Source organism: Drosophila sulfurigaster, chromosome 2L, assembly GCF_023558435.1.
Source record: "Drosophila sulfurigaster albostrigata strain 15112-1811.04 chromosome 2L, ASM2355843v2, whole genome shotgun sequence".
Lineage (NCBI taxonomy): Eukaryota > Metazoa > Arthropoda > Insecta > Diptera > Drosophilidae > Drosophila > Drosophila sulfurigaster.
This window is the reverse complement of record NC_084881.1, coordinates 5333006-5349640: the sequence shown is the minus strand read 5'-3', so window position 1 is coordinate 5349640 and position 16635 is coordinate 5333006. Positions and strand designations below refer to the sequence as shown.

Here is a 16635-nt window from a genome sequence, read left to right as displayed (position 1 = left end):
TTAAAATTGTATCAAATGATCGCCCATATAAATAATGCAATGCCAACTCGAAAGAAGAAAACTTATGACAATTTCTTTCGAATTTCAATGCGACTTATAGCACAATTTATGGACAATTGACTATCACAACTGAATACTCCTTATGCAATCACTTTGAGAGCAAACGAAAAAGAGAAACCTGTTCAATGATGTAATTATAGTATATTTATTGAATTGAAACTCTCATGAGTCAAAATTTGAGAACAAATTTGAAATTCCATTTGATCTTAGAACCCCAATCATTGTATATTGCTATTGAAATTTTTGATATTGAACTATTTATATGGAAAAAATATAAACAAATCATATTTGAAAACATTAACATTATATGGAAAAAATATAAAAAAATCATATTTGAAAACATTAAGTTAACGAGCTCATGAGCAAATAATTCTATGAAAAACAATTTATGAAAATAATATCAAGTGTGTTCTTGTTTTATTACATTCAGAACTTACTAATTCTTCGGTTGATATTTATATAAATATTAACTATTTAATTCTCAGCCCAGTCTGTAAACTTAATACATTGTTTATTTGTTTTTTCCCTACGAAGGCCAAACCCCAAATCATTTTGTGTGCCATAAAAATGTCAATGTCCAGTTGCCATTACTCCATGAGAGTCCATATTTTATTGATTAGAAGACAGCACACACAAAACAAAAATTTATTTATAAATGTGAAAACTTAACTTTAATAATTCTGAAAGATTCGATATATAATTATGAATTCCATATTTTGATAAACTTTTATTTTTTTCATAATTGAATACACTGAAAATAAAGGAATATGGATGGAGACTAAAAAAGAGTATGAAATATTCGTTACACTGTAGAGGATTAACGTTCATTCAGCTTGCTTTACATGTGTTCCACTCACACCTTAACGTTAATAGCTTCTTGGGCTCAGCTGCTAGAATATTGCATGGGAAGACGAGACGAGGTTCATTTCCAGTTACCGGTGCCGATGCCGGTGCCATGTGGCTAATTGGAGTCAGCTGTTTTAATGATGCAGGCAGATCAGCTGGTTGTTTGGCAGGAGGCCGACAACGTCAAGACTCGACTCGACTCGACTCTAGAGACACGACACACATAAAAATCGAAAGCCTGAAAAATGCACTTGGAGAAATTGTAACCTTGAAAACGAATACACATCACTTTATTTGTATCACATTCGATGCCGGCACAGCTGCACAACTAACAAATTAACTTGTACTCGCCCCGAAGCGAGTCTATGAGCGACTTTGACATCGACAAATGGCAAATCAAAAGTTTTCAAATTAATTAACGGCCTGGCTCTCTTCGAATGCCGTAACAGAAAAGTAGACTAACAACAGACCCCACAGATTGTGCAGTGTAGCGGGTCCAGGGAAAAACACTAAATGAAAAATCAATTTGATGGCTCGCTCAGATCTTGACGACCGAACGGCTGAAAGTCATCGGACCCATGCCGGCCGGTCCAGTCCAGTCCAGACGAAACAATTCTTTGACCAGTCGGCAATTGGACGTCGAGGCGTTAAGTTCGTCGCATGCTCGCCATCTTTTTAAAAACTTATCCAAAGCAACTGTTACAGTTTTCAAACAAGAAATATCATTTGTGAATATGAGTATATTATTAAACTCGTGAACTGAACATACAATGAAGTATAAACTAAATAAATACACACGTGCCTAATATTTTAAAAAGTCTGTTTTAAATGAATATAAGTGTGGTTTATCTATTAACTTAAAAGTACAGAGGTGAAAACTAATTCGAATTACATTATTATTTGGATATCGATAGCTCTGTCATCTTTCTTTCTGAGGAACTCGAAATGCAGTGATCCGCTGAAACAATAAAAATTCAAAAAGACGGTGATATAAATATATGTGTGTCTATTAAACAATTAAGCCAAATTTTTGCCTCAATTGGACAATAGCAATATTTTTAATTGAAATTTATTAAGAAAAGTATTATTAAAGAAACGCATTAAGTTTCTGTGGAAAAACAGAAATATTTCAGAAATGGAAAAAAATATTAATAATTAAAACACTGCATACTACAATTTATTATATTATTTATCTTCATTTTCATTTAGCAATAAGAGTAGCATATTAGCTATATTATTAGTAGCTAGCTAGACGGAATATTCTTAGATAAATGTTATACATTTTGTTTGATCCTTCAACAAAATATGAATTGCGTCAGTCTCCAATACATATATATATTCATATTCCTTAAACCGAAATGTGTAGACTAGTGTAATCAATAATATTTCCTGTGTATACAATAATCTCACTCAAGTTTCGGCTAAACGAAGTGACAAGCCTCAAATAGAAGCACTCATTGAAGGAAAAGAGCTCAATAACACGATGCTGGCGCCCAATATAAAAGGCGCCTCGATGGGTTTGAAGACAAAACCTCGACAATTGTCTGTTGAAGTCAGTGTACGTGTCAGAGTCCCCCATTTATTGATGTCAGTGTGTGTACAGTTTTAGACAGCTAAGCAAAACGAAGTGACCAAAAATTAAGTGAAACCCTTTTCAACGAACGAAAAAATAAAACAATTAAACGAAGCTCGTGCGATTTTTGTTGTAGATTGTGTGCGAAATATTGAGACGAAGAGCGAAAGAAACTCATAAATTGCAGCTAATCGGAATTTTTGGGCGATCGATCGCCCAGCGATGCCAACGCGCTAATTAGGCAAAACAGTACGAAGGAATAGAGTGTAACAGAGTCGGGAAAAGAAGTGTTATAACTGTATAATACAATTTATATACATATACAATTGTATGTATGTGTATATAAACAAAAACAAAATCTGCTAAAAAGGCGCAAAAAGCTGTGCGATGTTGAAGAGACGCCGATGTAAACAGCAACAAATACAACAACAAAAATTACAGTAAACACGCCGGGAATCAGACACTTGGCAACATGTTGCCAAACATCGGCTACATGTTGCTGGTGATGTGTGCCTTGGCATCGCTTGCCTTGACATCAACATCAGTATCAGCGTCATCAGCAGTTGGCGTTCAATCTGCCTATGAAGAGTACAGAGAATGCACTAGCATTGACATTCGTAATAATTGCAATAATATGCATAAACTGGATAATTGTACCGTGATCAATGGCTTTATGATGATAACACTATTGCCCGTGAGCACTGAAAAATGCAACTACTCCCTGTATTCATTTCCCAAACTTCGCGAAGTGACCGGTTATGTGATATTCACGGACGTGCGCGGTTTAGTGAGCATCCGTCACATGTTTCCCAATCTCACGGTAATACGAGGTCGTCGTCTCTTCCTCAATTATGCACTGGGAGTGACCGGCATGCCTAATCTTGAGCTGGTAAGCGTGAAACCATATAGCAGATATTTTTACTATATTTGTGCAATTTTTGGCTAATTCAATTTACAGCTCGAGTTTCCGTCCCTGGTGGCCATTCAAAGAGGACACGTGTACATTGGCAACAACCCCAAGCTTTGCCAGTTAAATAATGTAAATAGTTTGCTCAGTCGCATATTCATAAGAAATAACATATGAACACATCATAATTTCAGCTTAACTTAGACCGAATCACGTTATCCCAAGGAAGTAATCACGTCGTACCAACAGCCATCAACTGCACAAATCTTGTCGGCTGCAACGGTTGCCCCAGTTCCTATTGTTGGTCGAATTTCACTTGCCAGCGTTTCCAGAACGATAACGTGGCCCATATCGATAGGTTGGACCAATATATTTTATAATAATACCATTCATAGCAAGGTTGCCACTTATCTGGTGCATAATTCACCCATTGCTGCACTATTTTCTTTGAGAATATGATCAGTTTTTAGACTTAGGTCGCAAAATATTCTTTGCCTATATCAAAACTATTCCAATTCAAATTATATTAATAATTACAAAGCTTATTTTCATGTTACTGACAACATCATATTTGCATAATCTTTTTGTAATTGAATAACTTAGTAACTATGATTAGACAATTAAAGTCACAAATAGCAATTGCGACATCATTTTTAAAATAATTAATGTAACTTAAACTTTGCAATTGAATTAATTCATGAAACCCTTTCATCAACATACTTTCTAGAAGATATGACTACTTCGAAGAATTTGAACAAAAAACTTGCTAATTTTTATACAAATATATATCGAATATGGCAACAGAGTTTAAGATAAGCAGACTATTTTTGGTAGATTTTAAAAAATGGCGAGAAATTCCTTATAAATATATATTTTACAAACTTAGAATATGCCTCATGTTAGAATTCAAAGTCTTTTGGATTTGTGTTAGAGCGATTAGGAATAACATTACGATTATTTCACAGAGGAGCACACACCTGTCATGAAGAATGCCTTGGTGGATGTTTCAATGAAACAGCTGCGGGCTGCATGGTGTGCCGGGGAATAACGAATGCGGGCGTATGTGTCAAACAATGTCCGCCGGACAAGTAAGTGATTTCTACAACGCCTAGTTGGTGTTCATTGTATATGGAAACTTAGCCTTATTCTATATTGGCAGATATCTACTGGAGTATCATCAGCGTTGTTATACTCGTGAACAGTGTGCGGCAATGAAACATTTCACCTATAACGGCGACTGTGTGGCATTCTGTCCAAGTGGATACAAGGCAAACACCTCGTCAGCATGCGTCCCTTGTGCTGCAACAGAACCCTGCATTAGTGTCTGTTCACCGGACCCAAGCGATGAGGTCATTGTCATCTATAATTTGGGGGATGCCGAAGAGCTGAAGGGCTGTCAGATTGTGAATAGTAGTCTCTACATAAGTATTCGAAATAATGTGCATGAGGAGAGGCTGATGGAGAGTCTGAGCTCTATTCGCGAGATACGTGGTCATCTCAAGATCTTTCGGTGTGTTTTTCCAATTATATTATTAGTCAACAATTCGCAGTAATGTTTAGTTAATTTTTTTTCTAGCACCTCGTTAACCAGCTTTAAATTTCTAGAGAACTTGCAACGTATTCACGGCGATCCTCTCGAAAATAATCACTATGGAATAATAATTTACGATAACAACGAGTTGACCGAGCTGTGGGAGCCGAAGGTTCGATTGGAGTTGGTAAAAGGTGGCATTTTTATGCATCGCAACAACAAGTTGTGCAATATGCATATGAAAGACTTTCAGCGACGTGTGTCATACGACAAGGTCCTGGAGTCGTTGCAAACGAACGATCAAGATGTGCTCTGTGGTCCCTCTAAGCTGCAACTGAACGTACAGGTGGGTTAAATGGTATTATCACCCAGAAACTTCGCTTGGTCGGACACCAGAATGGGGTGCTAGTTTTTAGTGTCTATTATTATTATTATAGAGAAACCTCAACCTTGTTCCTTTTAACATTCCTTGATAGCACAATCAGAATTAGGAACAATAATCTTTTGTTAGATCGTTATTTAGAAAACAGAAACTTCTCGTTATTCAAAAACCAATTTAAGAAAAAGTATCAAAGTAGGTCAATAGATGCAACATATATAAAGTGTGTCCAGTCAAGACAATGTGCTACAATATCCCAAAACTGCTACAAAAAGTGAATGTCCTTAAGGAGAGCGCTTTCCCAGCTGATGAACTTATATTGTTTTTGTCTTACCCACCCCAACGTCAGATACTCTCGCATCGCACGATTCGATTGATTTGGCCAAAAGCTCAAACGAGCGTGGAACTGGAACTGATCTACAGGATCGTGGCAGCAGGCCAAACTGCTGTGGAGGAACTGGATGCTCCGATCTGTACGCGCATTAATTGGCAGCGAATGTTGCTCTTTGAGGACGACCTACAGGAGAATGGCACCCACTACACCTATCAGCTAGATCAATTGCAGTCCAATACACGATACGCGTGCCTTTTGCGCACCTTTGGAGGCGATATAAAAGAAGAAGCACGCAGCGAAGTGATCTACGTCCAGACACAACGGGACATACCAAAGGCACCGTCACTGGCCATCGTCAAAAGCATGGATTTTGTGATGATTCTAAGTATGGGCGCCCAGGATCACGATTATTATGTGTTGAATGTCTACGAGTTGCCCGACGATAAGGCGTATCTTGAACAGCGAGACTTCTGCAAGCAAAAAACGGTTTTGTGGCAGGATATGGAACGCCAGGACTTGGATTCAGCTCAAGAGTACGACGAATGTTGTGCTCATCATGCAGAGCAGACGGAAGATCAGCATTTCATTGATGAAATGAAGGCCCAGTATCGCTGCAGTCTCGATGCACCCAATAACTGTGCCGATATCGCCGATAAGAAGCAGCCGCAACAGCAACTGCGACTAGCACCAAATACAACTCTATACGAACTGCGGATTTTGGAGCGCTATCGCTTGTACTCTCTGGAGCTGCAGGCATGCAATCAGTTTGGCTGCAGCACTCCAACCACGCTAAATGAACGCACAAATTACAGTCTGAGTGCAGATTTGCCGCCGTTGTTATCTGCCTGCCGTGTGCCAGACTCGAATCAGTACATTGTGCGATTCAAGGAGCCAGCGCAATCGAATGGTATCATCAACAGCTATGTGGTGCACTATAAGAGCAATGGATCCTACCACGGGAACGAGTCACATATCTATTGTCTGACGCGACGGGATCATGCTGATGCCAACTATGTGCTGTCGAGAACCCTAGAAAACACGTATATAGCGTGTGCGGTCCGTGTGCAATCGATGGCTGGCAGTACTTTGTCTCCATATGTGACCATAACCTCGTGCGACAAGCAGCAAAGTCAACTGCCCTCGACGACAATGAAGACAACAACACCTAAAACTACAACAACACCAACAACGACGACGTCAACGTCGACGACAACAGCAACTACTGCAACGGAAGCAATGCCTTCACATGTGGAGACGGTAACGCCTGTCACAGAACTGGTGGAAACTCACTCGCATTCCCATGGAATCAGCATATTCGTAATATGCTTTTTATTTGGGTGTGGCCTGTCGCTTGTCTGGCTCCTGTACAAGCGACGATGCTGGCGCAAATGGCCGGGTTTGCGTCGGTATGTGCCGCTACGGGAGCAATGGCTGCGCGAACGCCATCAACCGGAAGATCGCGAAATACTCGTTGATGGCTTTGAGACTGTTCGTTTTCAGAACAACAACAACAGCAACAGCAATGGTAACAACAGCATTAACAACAACAGCAATAGCAGCAACGAGTATTAACCATTTTATGTATGTATAGATATCATTTTAAATAATTAAATCAACTTACCAATCCGAGCAGCAAAAAATTCGAATGTCCATCTAGTTCCTTTCTTTCTATGCATCATTATGCTTTGGGGTTGAATTCGCAGCAGCTGCTGCAGCTTCGATTTTGCTTGTTGTTGTGCTGTTTGCTAGCAAAACAGCCGGCACACTGCTGGAGGGCAACAAGAGGATGTCGCTGTCTGATGTGGGTGTTGGCGTGCGGGGGGAATGCACTTGTTGGCGCGCCTTCGCTCGCTCCAATTTGGCCTGTTCGTATTCCTTAAGCTCGGAGAGCTTCAATTGTATAGTTTGAAGTTCTCGGCGGCGCATTTTCTCACTTTTTGTTTTGCTTCCTTTGTTTGGTTGTCCAGCGTGACCGCAAGATAAATATCCAAGTATACAACTAAACGTTCGTCAAAAATATACCAAGTTATATCGACACCACTTACAAGGCTGGTCACACCTTATTAGGTATGGGAATATTTATGGAAATATGGCTCTATGCAATGGCAATATGTTTTGATAAATAGGATTTAGAAATTAATTGACGTATGTATATGTGCAAAAACTAGTGTCAATATTTGTTAAATACAAGTCAAAAGTAAAAAAGTCGAGTGTGGTCTATTGTGAAATAACAGGTAAATATTTTTAGTATTTGAAAAACAGTGCGGTAGTATTTAATTTTTAACTGCAGTTGCAGTTTCAAATAACATTTATTGAATAACTTCCACAATTTTTATTTCATAGAAATTTTTCAGTGTATTAACTTAATATACCACACTGTTTTGCTTGCATTAAAATAGCGTTACGGATCTCACTTAAATTGCATATATTGATGAATTCCATCTTTAGATTGAAAAATTTTATTATAATCTCCCTGAAATGAGTATACAATAAGGGGAACTGTCTTATTTAATTTATACTATATACAACGTTAATAATTAAATGGAATTTGTTTAGAGAAAATGTTTATATCAAAGTAATTTTACCCTTAATATTATAATTAACAAGCCTCAGTCTCCGTGTGCGAATAAACCATCCAGCTCCAGATCTTCTGTATTATCATTAGACAGTTGATTTGTTTTAAATTCAGTGAAGAATTTGCCATCGCTTCCGGCATCCCAAGAGCTGTCCTCTGCTTCGGCAGCCAGATGTCGAGCGTGCTTCGGAGGCGTAAAGTGAGAATATGTACAGTTTGTGTAGCTGGCTCCCAAGCTACGGCCCCTTGGGTGGACATCAAAGTGTTCACCCATAAATTCAAGCACTTGCGCTCGACTGCTAAGGCTGTTAAACTGGACACGAGTGGCACGTTTCATTGCGTTGCTCCACATGAAGCTGAGATGGTGATGAAAGCACTGAAAGTGCAAATGATCGCCAGCCGTCTCCGCAATGTCCAACCACTGTTCCACACATTCCTTCGGGGTGCTGGTAGCCAGCTGATACTCATTATTAAATAACGCCGGATTAGCAAGTAATCCTCGGGCAGCCATTACGCCTGCCGCTTTAGTTTTCTCGTGCAATTCACAGGCATCCTGAAAGCTTTCAACATTACCATTGACAATTAGTGGTATTTGCAATGACTGTGCCACTTCGGCCATGGCTGCCACATTCAGCGTATCCTTGGAGTGCTTCTGTGTTGGTGTTCGACCATGGAGCGTCAAAAAAGTGACGCCGCAATGCTCCAATTGCTGAGCCAACTCGATGGTTTTCTGCACCGAAGTCTCGTTGTCCCTGCTCTGTAACAATCGCATCTTCACGGATACACTAAACCTCGCGGGGAGCGTGCGTCGCAGGCATTGGACAATGTCGCGCACCTGCTCCGGTTGTCGAAGTAAACCACAACCGTATCCCTTGGCAATGGCCCAACTTTGTGGACAGCCGCAGTTTAAATCAACACCATCGGCATACGGGTAGATAAGCTGAGCGGATGTCACAAATTCAGTGGCATCTTTGGCCGCAAACTGTGCTATCAGCGGCTGATCATCCAATCCCGTGCTGAACTCATTTTGGCGCGCTTTCTCACTGTTATTGATCGAATCAGAGATCATCATGGGAGTGAACGCCAATTGGACGCCGTTCTGTCGAAGTAGTCTACGAAATTCCAGTTTACTGTATCGCACCATTGGTGCACTAACCCGCAGGAAATCTTTTGCACCGGCAAAAAGTGCAGCGATGTCATGGTGCGGTCTTTGTTGTGGCAACTGCATGCTTAGGTAGTCGTTTTTTCTATTTGTTTACAATCAACAAGTCGTTTACCAAGCAAGATCAGGAAAAGGAAAACATGCATCATTTCAAGCATTGATTCCTATTGCAAACATCGATGTTTATGCCGCCAATTAAAATAAATTCACTTATTATTGAATGAATAAATAATTCATTTAGATGTGCTCAAACTTTTAGTTCATTACTTTAAAGCTGTTATATTTAACACGTGCGTCGAAGTATGACTGCAAAACACTTTTATACTTTTTCAGTATATTTCAGTAGAACAGCTTTTTATTGGCCTAAAAGTAACACAACGGATATTTACATAAGATTTATATAAACTTAAGAACTGTATTATGTTTTCTCATATTACATAGTTTCTTTTTTTATGTTAAGAATATCTGTTGGTTAGTGTTTCTTGTCGATAATTTAGATCACAATGTTATCGACCGTTAGCACATTTACTCATACAAAGAAAATCTCAAAATCTTACTTTTTCCACACTGCTCATTTCTTGTTGCATATTTTTTTATGGTTTCAGTCAAAATGAATGGGAGAAAATTTTCGAATTCGAAATCGATTGTTATACTCAGAGTGACCGTTTTTGGTATTCCTGAAGTCCACCGATTGTATTGGTATATTTGCAAATCGAATTTGTGGTCACGCTGGAAAAAACGCACAATTGTTAATTAAATAAAATTAATGCTTGTACAAAAAAAGAGCGTAGTGACTAATCCAACTACAACCATAACAAATCAGTAGCAGTAGACGTCCATGACGCTGCAAAGTGTAACGCAATGAAAAAGTGAAGGCAACAGCAGCAGCAAAGAGCAACCCAAGCAAACCGAACAACAACAACAATGCATTTCTCAATACCAGACACACAGGAACAATATGCAGAGGGAGCGAGCGGGGGTTCGCCCACGTACACGGTGTACAACATCTACATTAACGGTAACTATCATTGTTGCCTGCGCTACAAACAGCTGCATGCGTTGCACGAACAGCTGCGTAGGCGTTGCACAGACGCCTCCCTGCCGCCCTTTCCCCCCAAACGGTTGCTACCGCTGAGCAATAGCCAGCTGGAGACACGACGCGCCGCTCTCGAGCACTACTTGCAGATAATTGGTCAGGACTCTCGTATTGCACGGCTCTCCTATCTGCAGCAGTTTTTGCAGCGTGCCCAGCTAGAAACTGCGCTGGCCGAGGGCTCGGTGGGCAATGAAAATGAGCAGCAGCAGCTGCAGGTCGAGGTCTACACTGGTGGCCATGTATCGCCTCCTGTGGCACAGTTGCTGGTCAACTGTCATGTGCAACAGAATGCTAGCTCTGTGCTCCAAACAGTCTGTCGCACACTGCAACTGCCGCCCGAACTGATGCAGTTCTTTTGCCTGTATCTGATGCGCCAGGTAGAGGGTAATCCCGAATCTCCGTTGTCATCTCCCGATGATCCCCCAAATGTGTTGCTGCTGCGACGCCTGATGGACTTTGAGTCGCCGTTCATAACGCGCCTTCACGCGCAGCCCTGTCAATTGTTATTGCGCACCTGCTACTGGAACGCACGCTGGGATGGCAAGCTTTTGGGCAACAGTATCGCCCTTAACTTGCTCTATCACCAAACACTATCGGATGTGGCACGTGAGTGGATCATTTGCACGCCAGAGATGCGCCGTCAGCTGAGCAGCCTGCAAATGCAGTCGCGGCCGCTGCAATACTTGGAGCTGGTGCGTCAGCTGCCAAGCTATGGTTGCCTCCAGTTTGGAGCCGCCCAAGTCGATTATCCCCAGCTGGAGACCCAAGCACTGGTCACCATTGGCAATCGAGAACTCAGCTTACGCACGGCACGCGGTGCCAAAATCTACGAGACCAAGTTTCGGGTGACACGCATGCGTTGTTGGCGAGTTAGTGCCATGCACAACACATTCGAGTCGCGGGATCAGCCCACACAGCTGCAGCTGTCCTTTGAGTATCTGATGTCGAAGCAAACGCTGCGCTGGATTACAATTACCAGTCAGCAGGCGATGCTGATGTCTGTCTCGCTCCAGGGCATGGTTGACGAGCTGTTGCGCAATGATAACAACAGTAGCGGGGGCAGCGATGATGAGCAGGAGGCAAGCACTTCGCGTGGCGCATCAGAGTCCACATCTTCAACAACCAGCTCGGTGTCGTCTTTTACTTCGGGTACATCGACAACAACAACTACATCAACTGCGAAAGCGACAACTCCGCCGGTTAAGTTTCTAGCTCAGCATTGCAAGCAACCGCATAACAAGCTGACAACCGCACGAACATTTGCTGCGGTCTTCTTCCGAAACGATGCCAACGATGCTGGGAGCACATCGGTGCGCAACGAAGCATTTGAGGGGATTGGCGACGATGATCTGTAAGCTCAGTATCAATTCTCACACTCTTTTGTGCGTAAACTTCCTTATGGAACTGGAAAACCTTTACACTTTTTTAATGATATTTCAAACATCTCCATTATTGCGATTTGAACTCATCATTCAATACTTTGCTTGCATTTTAATGTCCACATGAAATTTAGAGAAAAACTTCCACTTCTCAACATGGAAACGGAAAAACAACAAGCAAAATTGCTGTAATCAATTGTGTTCTCAATTTTCGATCCTAATGACGAACTTTAAAAACATTTACATATATGTATGTTTTCCAGCTCTGATTACTATGTATGTGTATGCAGTGTGTTTGTATGTGTGAGTGTAAAAAACAAAACGAATTTGTTTATTAGTTGATTCGTAGACAGCGCACAGCCAAAATAGTTTTTTAAACAAAATTGTAACTGTTAGCACAAATCTAAACGAAAGTTATCGATGTAAATGTAAATGTATAATGTAACTATGTACATAAGTAAGTACATAAGTTATAGTTAAGTTTTGAAATCCGAAATCAACTCGTCCCTTCCTCTCCTCTCCCTATGGTGCTGCCAAATGTTAATGCGGTAAATTTAAAGCAACTCGGAATGTGCATTTTATTGTTTTAAAAGACAAAAGCTATAAATTTATTATCAAGATACATATGAGATGATCAATCGATCGACTTGATCATGATTGATTAACTAACATTGCGTTGTGTTTAAGAAGAATGCTCAGTAAGAACTATAGACTTATGTTATACTACATTTTAAATCAAATGTTTACACACACATACATAAAACATATAAGTATTTATGTATACGAATTGTAATTATTTTGTAAATGAAATTTTTTAAACAATTACTCTTAACATTTCCTTTTTTACATTGTATGTATGTATGTGTATATGTGCAGTTATTTTTTACGTTTATTATTAACAGTTGAACAAAATATATATGTTATGCATTTTATATAAATAAACGTAAAACGAATCGTTTTTGGAATCGTTGGAAGACGTTTTGACTTATAATTTTAATATCGGATGAAAACTTCTTGGAGCTAAAATCTATAATACACCATTTAACTTTGAAAACTATACAATGTCCACAAATCCAATTGCCAAAAAATGACAAACATTTATTATTTAAAAAATTTGTTTCAAATTTATTGAAAAATGTAAGAAGTTATTGGTTTCATACGAGCGTGGACCTGATCACGTAGCGGTGATCAATAGTGATCGCCATTAAAAAAAAATACTTTTTATATTGAAAAGTATACACAATTTTGGGAATGCAAACTTGACTCGCAAACCTGAACCCATCTTCCTGCATATAGTATGACCATATATGAAATATACCGTATGGTACTTTATTTTTAAGCATACCTCATAATTACATATTGTTATAAACATAATATTTGAAAAAACTTAATTTGAGACAAATCGTGTTTTTCTTTTCGAATAATTGAGCCATAGTTTTGAAAAGCAAGTCGATGATTTATTTTGGAATATTTTTTGTATTTATAAAAGCATATTTTGAAATTTCCATTACGGTCACACTGAATGCAACAACGAACAGAAAAAATAGCTCACAATACTCCCAATAATAGCATTGGGATTTGTGTGATAAACAAAAACAACAAAATTAAAGCAATATTTTTATAAAATTAAATATATAATGGAACGCAACAATGGGTAAGTGATCCAATTAACACAAACACACATCATATGGTACTGCTACGCGTAGTTTGTGACGCATACAAATTTAGGAAAAAAGTAAACACACAGCATATGCATGCGTATGTGTGTCTTATGTGTGTGTGTGTATGTAAAAAGTAGGTGATATTGGAAAACTAATTTGTGTAATACTATAATCTGTTTGCAGACGCTACCCCTACATACGCCGCCAAGGCAGTGGCAATGGACCACACAACCACCATCATCATAACAGTTCAAATTCCTCATCTACATCGTCGTCCTCATCGTCGGCATCGGTGACAAACGCATCGCATAATACACAATACTCCAATAATAGCATTATTAACTCTTCATCAAACACCAATGCGCTCTATGCAGCGGCGGTGTCGCAGCAACAGCACCAACAACAACAACAGCAGCAAAGTGTGACCATATCACAACATGATGAATTAATTCGTTACATTCGTGGGGCTTGGAACAAAGTGAGTTCAATTTTAGCTATAAATAATAAAAGTCGACAACACAATATTAAGCACCTTGCGGCAGGTCGCTTTCATTACCTTATATACGTATGTATGCATATATCTTTTTACGTTCTTCGTCTCTTCTAGGTTAGCGAGCAGGGAACACCTGTAATATACTGCAATGAATCTGATAATCAATTGAAAAATTTCAAACCGTTCAATCTAGAAGAGTATTGGGGCCAACGCCTGGTGCAGAACATACATGTGACCACTACACATCAGTAGAGAATAATCACAATAACAACACAAATACATAAATGACGAAGGCGCATAATATTTAGCATATATAAAATAAGTGTACGTAAAATGCTATATAAACCACACAACCGGATTGACAATTATTAACAAACAAATGCATTTGTTGCAATCAGGATGCTGTATCAAACGTTTGGTTTTTTTTTAATAATTGTATTGACTTCAAAACCGAATACATTATATGCATTATTTTTATTGTGCATGTATTTTTTGAGCAATTTTGAAAATTAATTCCAAGCACTGCCAGCTGAGAGGCAAACAAAAAAATGTTAAAATCTTTATACAAAAAATTCAACAGCATCCTGTATTCGAAAATGTAGCAATAATAATTTATTGTTCGCAAATTAATGACCATTTTGAATTGCAGCATCCCTGAATTCCAAACCATTCGCAATTCGCGAAAAACAATAATAAACAGTGTAATGCATTGCAAAATAATTGTTTTAATCATCTGCATATCTAACTGCTGACATTCCGATTTGAACCATAACTATCTAGTAATTACGAACATTAAGTGATTGAATTTAATTTTTTAAGTTCAAATCGCCGCAAAAGTCGAAATCGATGTTTTAGAAAGCGTATCGATAGTTATATTTTAAAAAGCTTATCGATAGCTGGAGTATATTGGTTCTCCAAAACAGTTTTTATCATTCCATAATTTAAAGTATTTGCAGAAAGATAAAGCTCTCCTGATTCGCCCTCTGGCCACACAGCACATTCCCGCCAATAACGTTCCCGCCATTTAAACAGATGCATCATTCTAAATAAACACAGTTTTTACGGACGTCAAGCTGAAACACTGAATATGGACGCTGAAATGGACCAACAGCCTAATCACGATGAGGCTCAATATTTGGATTTAGTGCGACGGATTATTGCAACAGGAGAGCAACGTATCGATCGGACAGAAGTTGGCACTCTTTCAATTTTTGGTACTCAAATGCGCTTTGATCTACGCAATGATTCGTTTCCATTGCTGACTACCAAGCGAGTTTTCTTCCGTGGCATCGCCCTGGAACTGCTGTGGTTTGTAGCCGGCAAGACGGATGCAAAACTGCTACAACAGCAGCGAGTTCACATCTGGGATGGCAACAGCACTCGCGAGTTCCTTGATAAATGTGGCCACACGGAGCGCGCTGTTGGGGATCTGGGTCCGGTCTACGGCTTCCAGTGGCGTCATTTTGGAGCCGAGTATCGCACCTGCGACGATGACTACAGCGGACAAGGCATCGATCAGCTGCAGCAAGTGATTGATACGATTCGAAACAATCCCTCGGATCGTCGTATCATTATGTCGGCTTGGAATCCCTTGGATATACCCAAAATGGCACTGCCTCCTTGCCACTGCTTGGTGCAGTTCTATGTGTCGCAATCTCGAGGAGAACTCTCCTGTCATCTGTACCAGCGAAGTGCAGACATGGGACTCGGGGTTCCTTTTAACATCGCCTCTTATGCGCTGCTCACCTACATGATTGCCCATGTGACCGGATTGAAGCCTGGTGACTTTGTCCACACCATGGGAGATTCTCATGTGTATCTTAATCATGTGGAACCATTGCAACAGCAACTGAAGCGGCAGCCTCGTCCATTTCCTAAGTTTAACATTAAGCGGCAGGTCAAAAATATTGAAGACTTTCGTTATGAAGATTTTGAAATCGTTGGATACAATCCTCATGAAAAGATTCAAATGGAGATGGCTGTTTAGCAATTAAATCTTAATAAAGTCTATACAGAAAACACTCATTTGAATATTCCATAAGCTTTGTTTTAAGCACGTGATGTTTGTTTTAATTCGAGATTGTGGCAAGTTAGAAATTTGATAAATCCTTATTGTTCTTTCAAATGTATATTGTCACCTCGTAGTTTTTTTTATTGTTTGTGATCCATTCTTTTCTAACATGAAGGTTATCACCACCCACCGACTTACTGTTGGTGTTCGAAATAGAGAATTCGATATTCTACAAAATTCCGAGATATATTATTGGCTTTAGTTACTAGACTTTGTGGGAGTCAAGAGTAGATCAACTCCATCCACAACCTATTGTAGTGTTTTAAGTATAACATTAAAATTTAATATCCCATTCCAATAAATTCTCCGAATTATGTGTGTATTATAAAACGACCCACACCAGTTTGAAAATTTTAGAGCGCAAGCTATATCTGCGTGTAGGGAATAAAAGTACCTGCTAACCTTTCTCCCTTTTAAGAGTCCACACAGAGATATGTCGCCGTTAATTCTTTCAGATTCTTGAATTCTTGGAATAAACATCATAAGATGAGGGAATAATTAATAGAATAACAGAAACAGATTAGAACATTCGGCTTTGAACCACAGATTACAATATATGTCAATTGAG

General features: G+C 39.4%; 6 protein-coding genes across 7 annotated transcripts; 4 read left to right on the top strand and 2 right to left on the bottom strand.

The window, feature by feature from the left end:
* Nucleotides 1–1583: 1583 nt before the first annotated feature.
* LOC133850238 (uncharacterized) lies at nt 1584–7754 on the bottom strand. The gene is made up of 2 exons (XM_062286280.1): nt 7252–7754; nt 1584–1864 (listed from the first exon to the last, which is right to left on the bottom strand). The coding sequence occupies exon 1, from the start codon at nt 7554–7556 to the stop codon at nt 7299–7301; it is 258 nt and encodes an 85-aa protein (XP_062142264.1). The 5' UTR covers nt 7557–7754; the 3' UTR covers nt 1584–1864; nt 7252–7298.
* LOC133850230 (insulin receptor-related protein) lies at nt 2417–7270 on the top strand. The gene is made up of 7 exons (XM_062286271.1): nt 2417–3368; nt 3438–3518; nt 3581–3744; nt 4352–4474; nt 4546–4896; nt 4963–5263; nt 5646–7270. The coding sequence occupies exons 1-7, from the start codon at nt 2952–2954 to the stop codon at nt 7200–7202; spliced, it is 2994 nt and encodes a 997-aa protein (XP_062142255.1). The 5' UTR covers nt 2417–2951; the 3' UTR covers nt 7203–7270.
* Nucleotides 7755–7937: 183 nt separating the features above from the next.
* On the bottom strand, nt 7938–9685 carry LOC133850232 (tRNA-dihydrouridine(20a/20b) synthase [NAD(P)+]-like). Its single transcript, XM_062286274.1, has one exon. It carries the CDS (start codon nt 9431–9433, stop codon nt 8240–8242), a length of 1194 nt encoding a protein of 397 aa, XP_062142258.1. The 5' UTR covers nt 9434–9685; the 3' UTR covers nt 7938–8239.
* Nucleotides 9686–10062: 377 nt separating this feature from the next.
* On the top strand, nt 10063–12667 carry LOC133850231 (sorting nexin-17). The gene has a single exon (XM_062286272.1). It carries the CDS (start codon nt 10292–10294, stop codon nt 11816–11818), a length of 1527 nt encoding a protein of 508 aa, XP_062142256.1. The 5' UTR covers nt 10063–10291; the 3' UTR covers nt 11819–12667.
* A 670-nt stretch (nt 12668–13337) lies between these two features.
* LOC133850237 (transcription factor mef2A) lies at nt 13338–15051 on the top strand. 2 transcript variants are annotated; one of them, XR_009895608.1, is made up of 4 exons: nt 13338–13496; nt 13687–13981; nt 14111–14320; nt 14944–15051. XR_009895608.1 is itself a non-coding variant. In XM_062286279.1 (3 exons), the coding sequence occupies exons 1-3, from the start codon at nt 13480–13482 to the stop codon at nt 14246–14248; spliced, it is 450 nt and encodes a 149-aa protein (XP_062142263.1). In that variant the 5' UTR covers nt 13338–13479; the 3' UTR covers nt 14249–14705. The 2 variants fall into 2 exon arrangements, 1 of the variants encoding a protein (XP_062142263.1); XM_062286279.1 differs by lacking the exon at nt 14944–15051 and having other exon boundaries at nt 14111–14705.
* A 29-nt stretch (nt 15052–15080) lies between these two features.
* On the top strand, nt 15081–16125 carry LOC133850234 (thymidylate synthase). The gene has a single exon (XM_062286276.1). It carries the CDS (start codon nt 15084–15086, stop codon nt 15981–15983), a length of 900 nt encoding a protein of 299 aa, XP_062142260.1. The 5' UTR covers nt 15081–15083; the 3' UTR covers nt 15984–16125.
* Nucleotides 16126–16635: the final 510 nt, after the last annotated feature.

Bases quoted from the DNA above. Each gene is read 5' to 3' on its own strand.
- LOC133850230 (XM_062286271.1), top strand. From the start codon at position 2,952: ATGTTGCCAAACATCGGCTACATGTTGCTGGTGATGTGTGCCTTGGCA. The intron at 4,475-4,545 runs GTAAGTGATTTC...CTATATTGGCAG, and splicing joins AAACAATGTCCGCCGGACAA to ATATCTACTGGAGTATCATC. The intron at 4,897-4,962 runs GTGTGTTTTTCC...TTTTTTTTCTAG, and splicing joins GGTCATCTCAAGATCTTTCG to CACCTCGTTAACCAGCTTTA.
- LOC133850238 (XM_062286280.1), bottom strand. From the start codon at position 7,556: ATGCGCCGCCGAGAACTTCAAACTATACAATTGAAGCTCTCCGAGCTT.
- LOC133850232 (XM_062286274.1), bottom strand. From the start codon at position 9,433: ATGCAGTTGCCACAACAAAGACCGCACCATGACATCGCTGCACTTTTT.
- LOC133850231 (XM_062286272.1), top strand. From the start codon at position 10,292: ATGCATTTCTCAATACCAGACACACAGGAACAATATGCAGAGGGAGCG.
- LOC133850237 (XM_062286279.1), top strand. The intron at 13,982-14,110 runs GTGAGTTCAATT...CGTCTCTTCTAG, and splicing joins TTCGTGGGGCTTGGAACAAA to GTTAGCGAGCAGGGAACACC.
- LOC133850234 (XM_062286276.1), top strand. From the start codon at position 15,084: ATGGACGCTGAAATGGACCAACAGCCTAATCACGATGAGGCTCAATAT.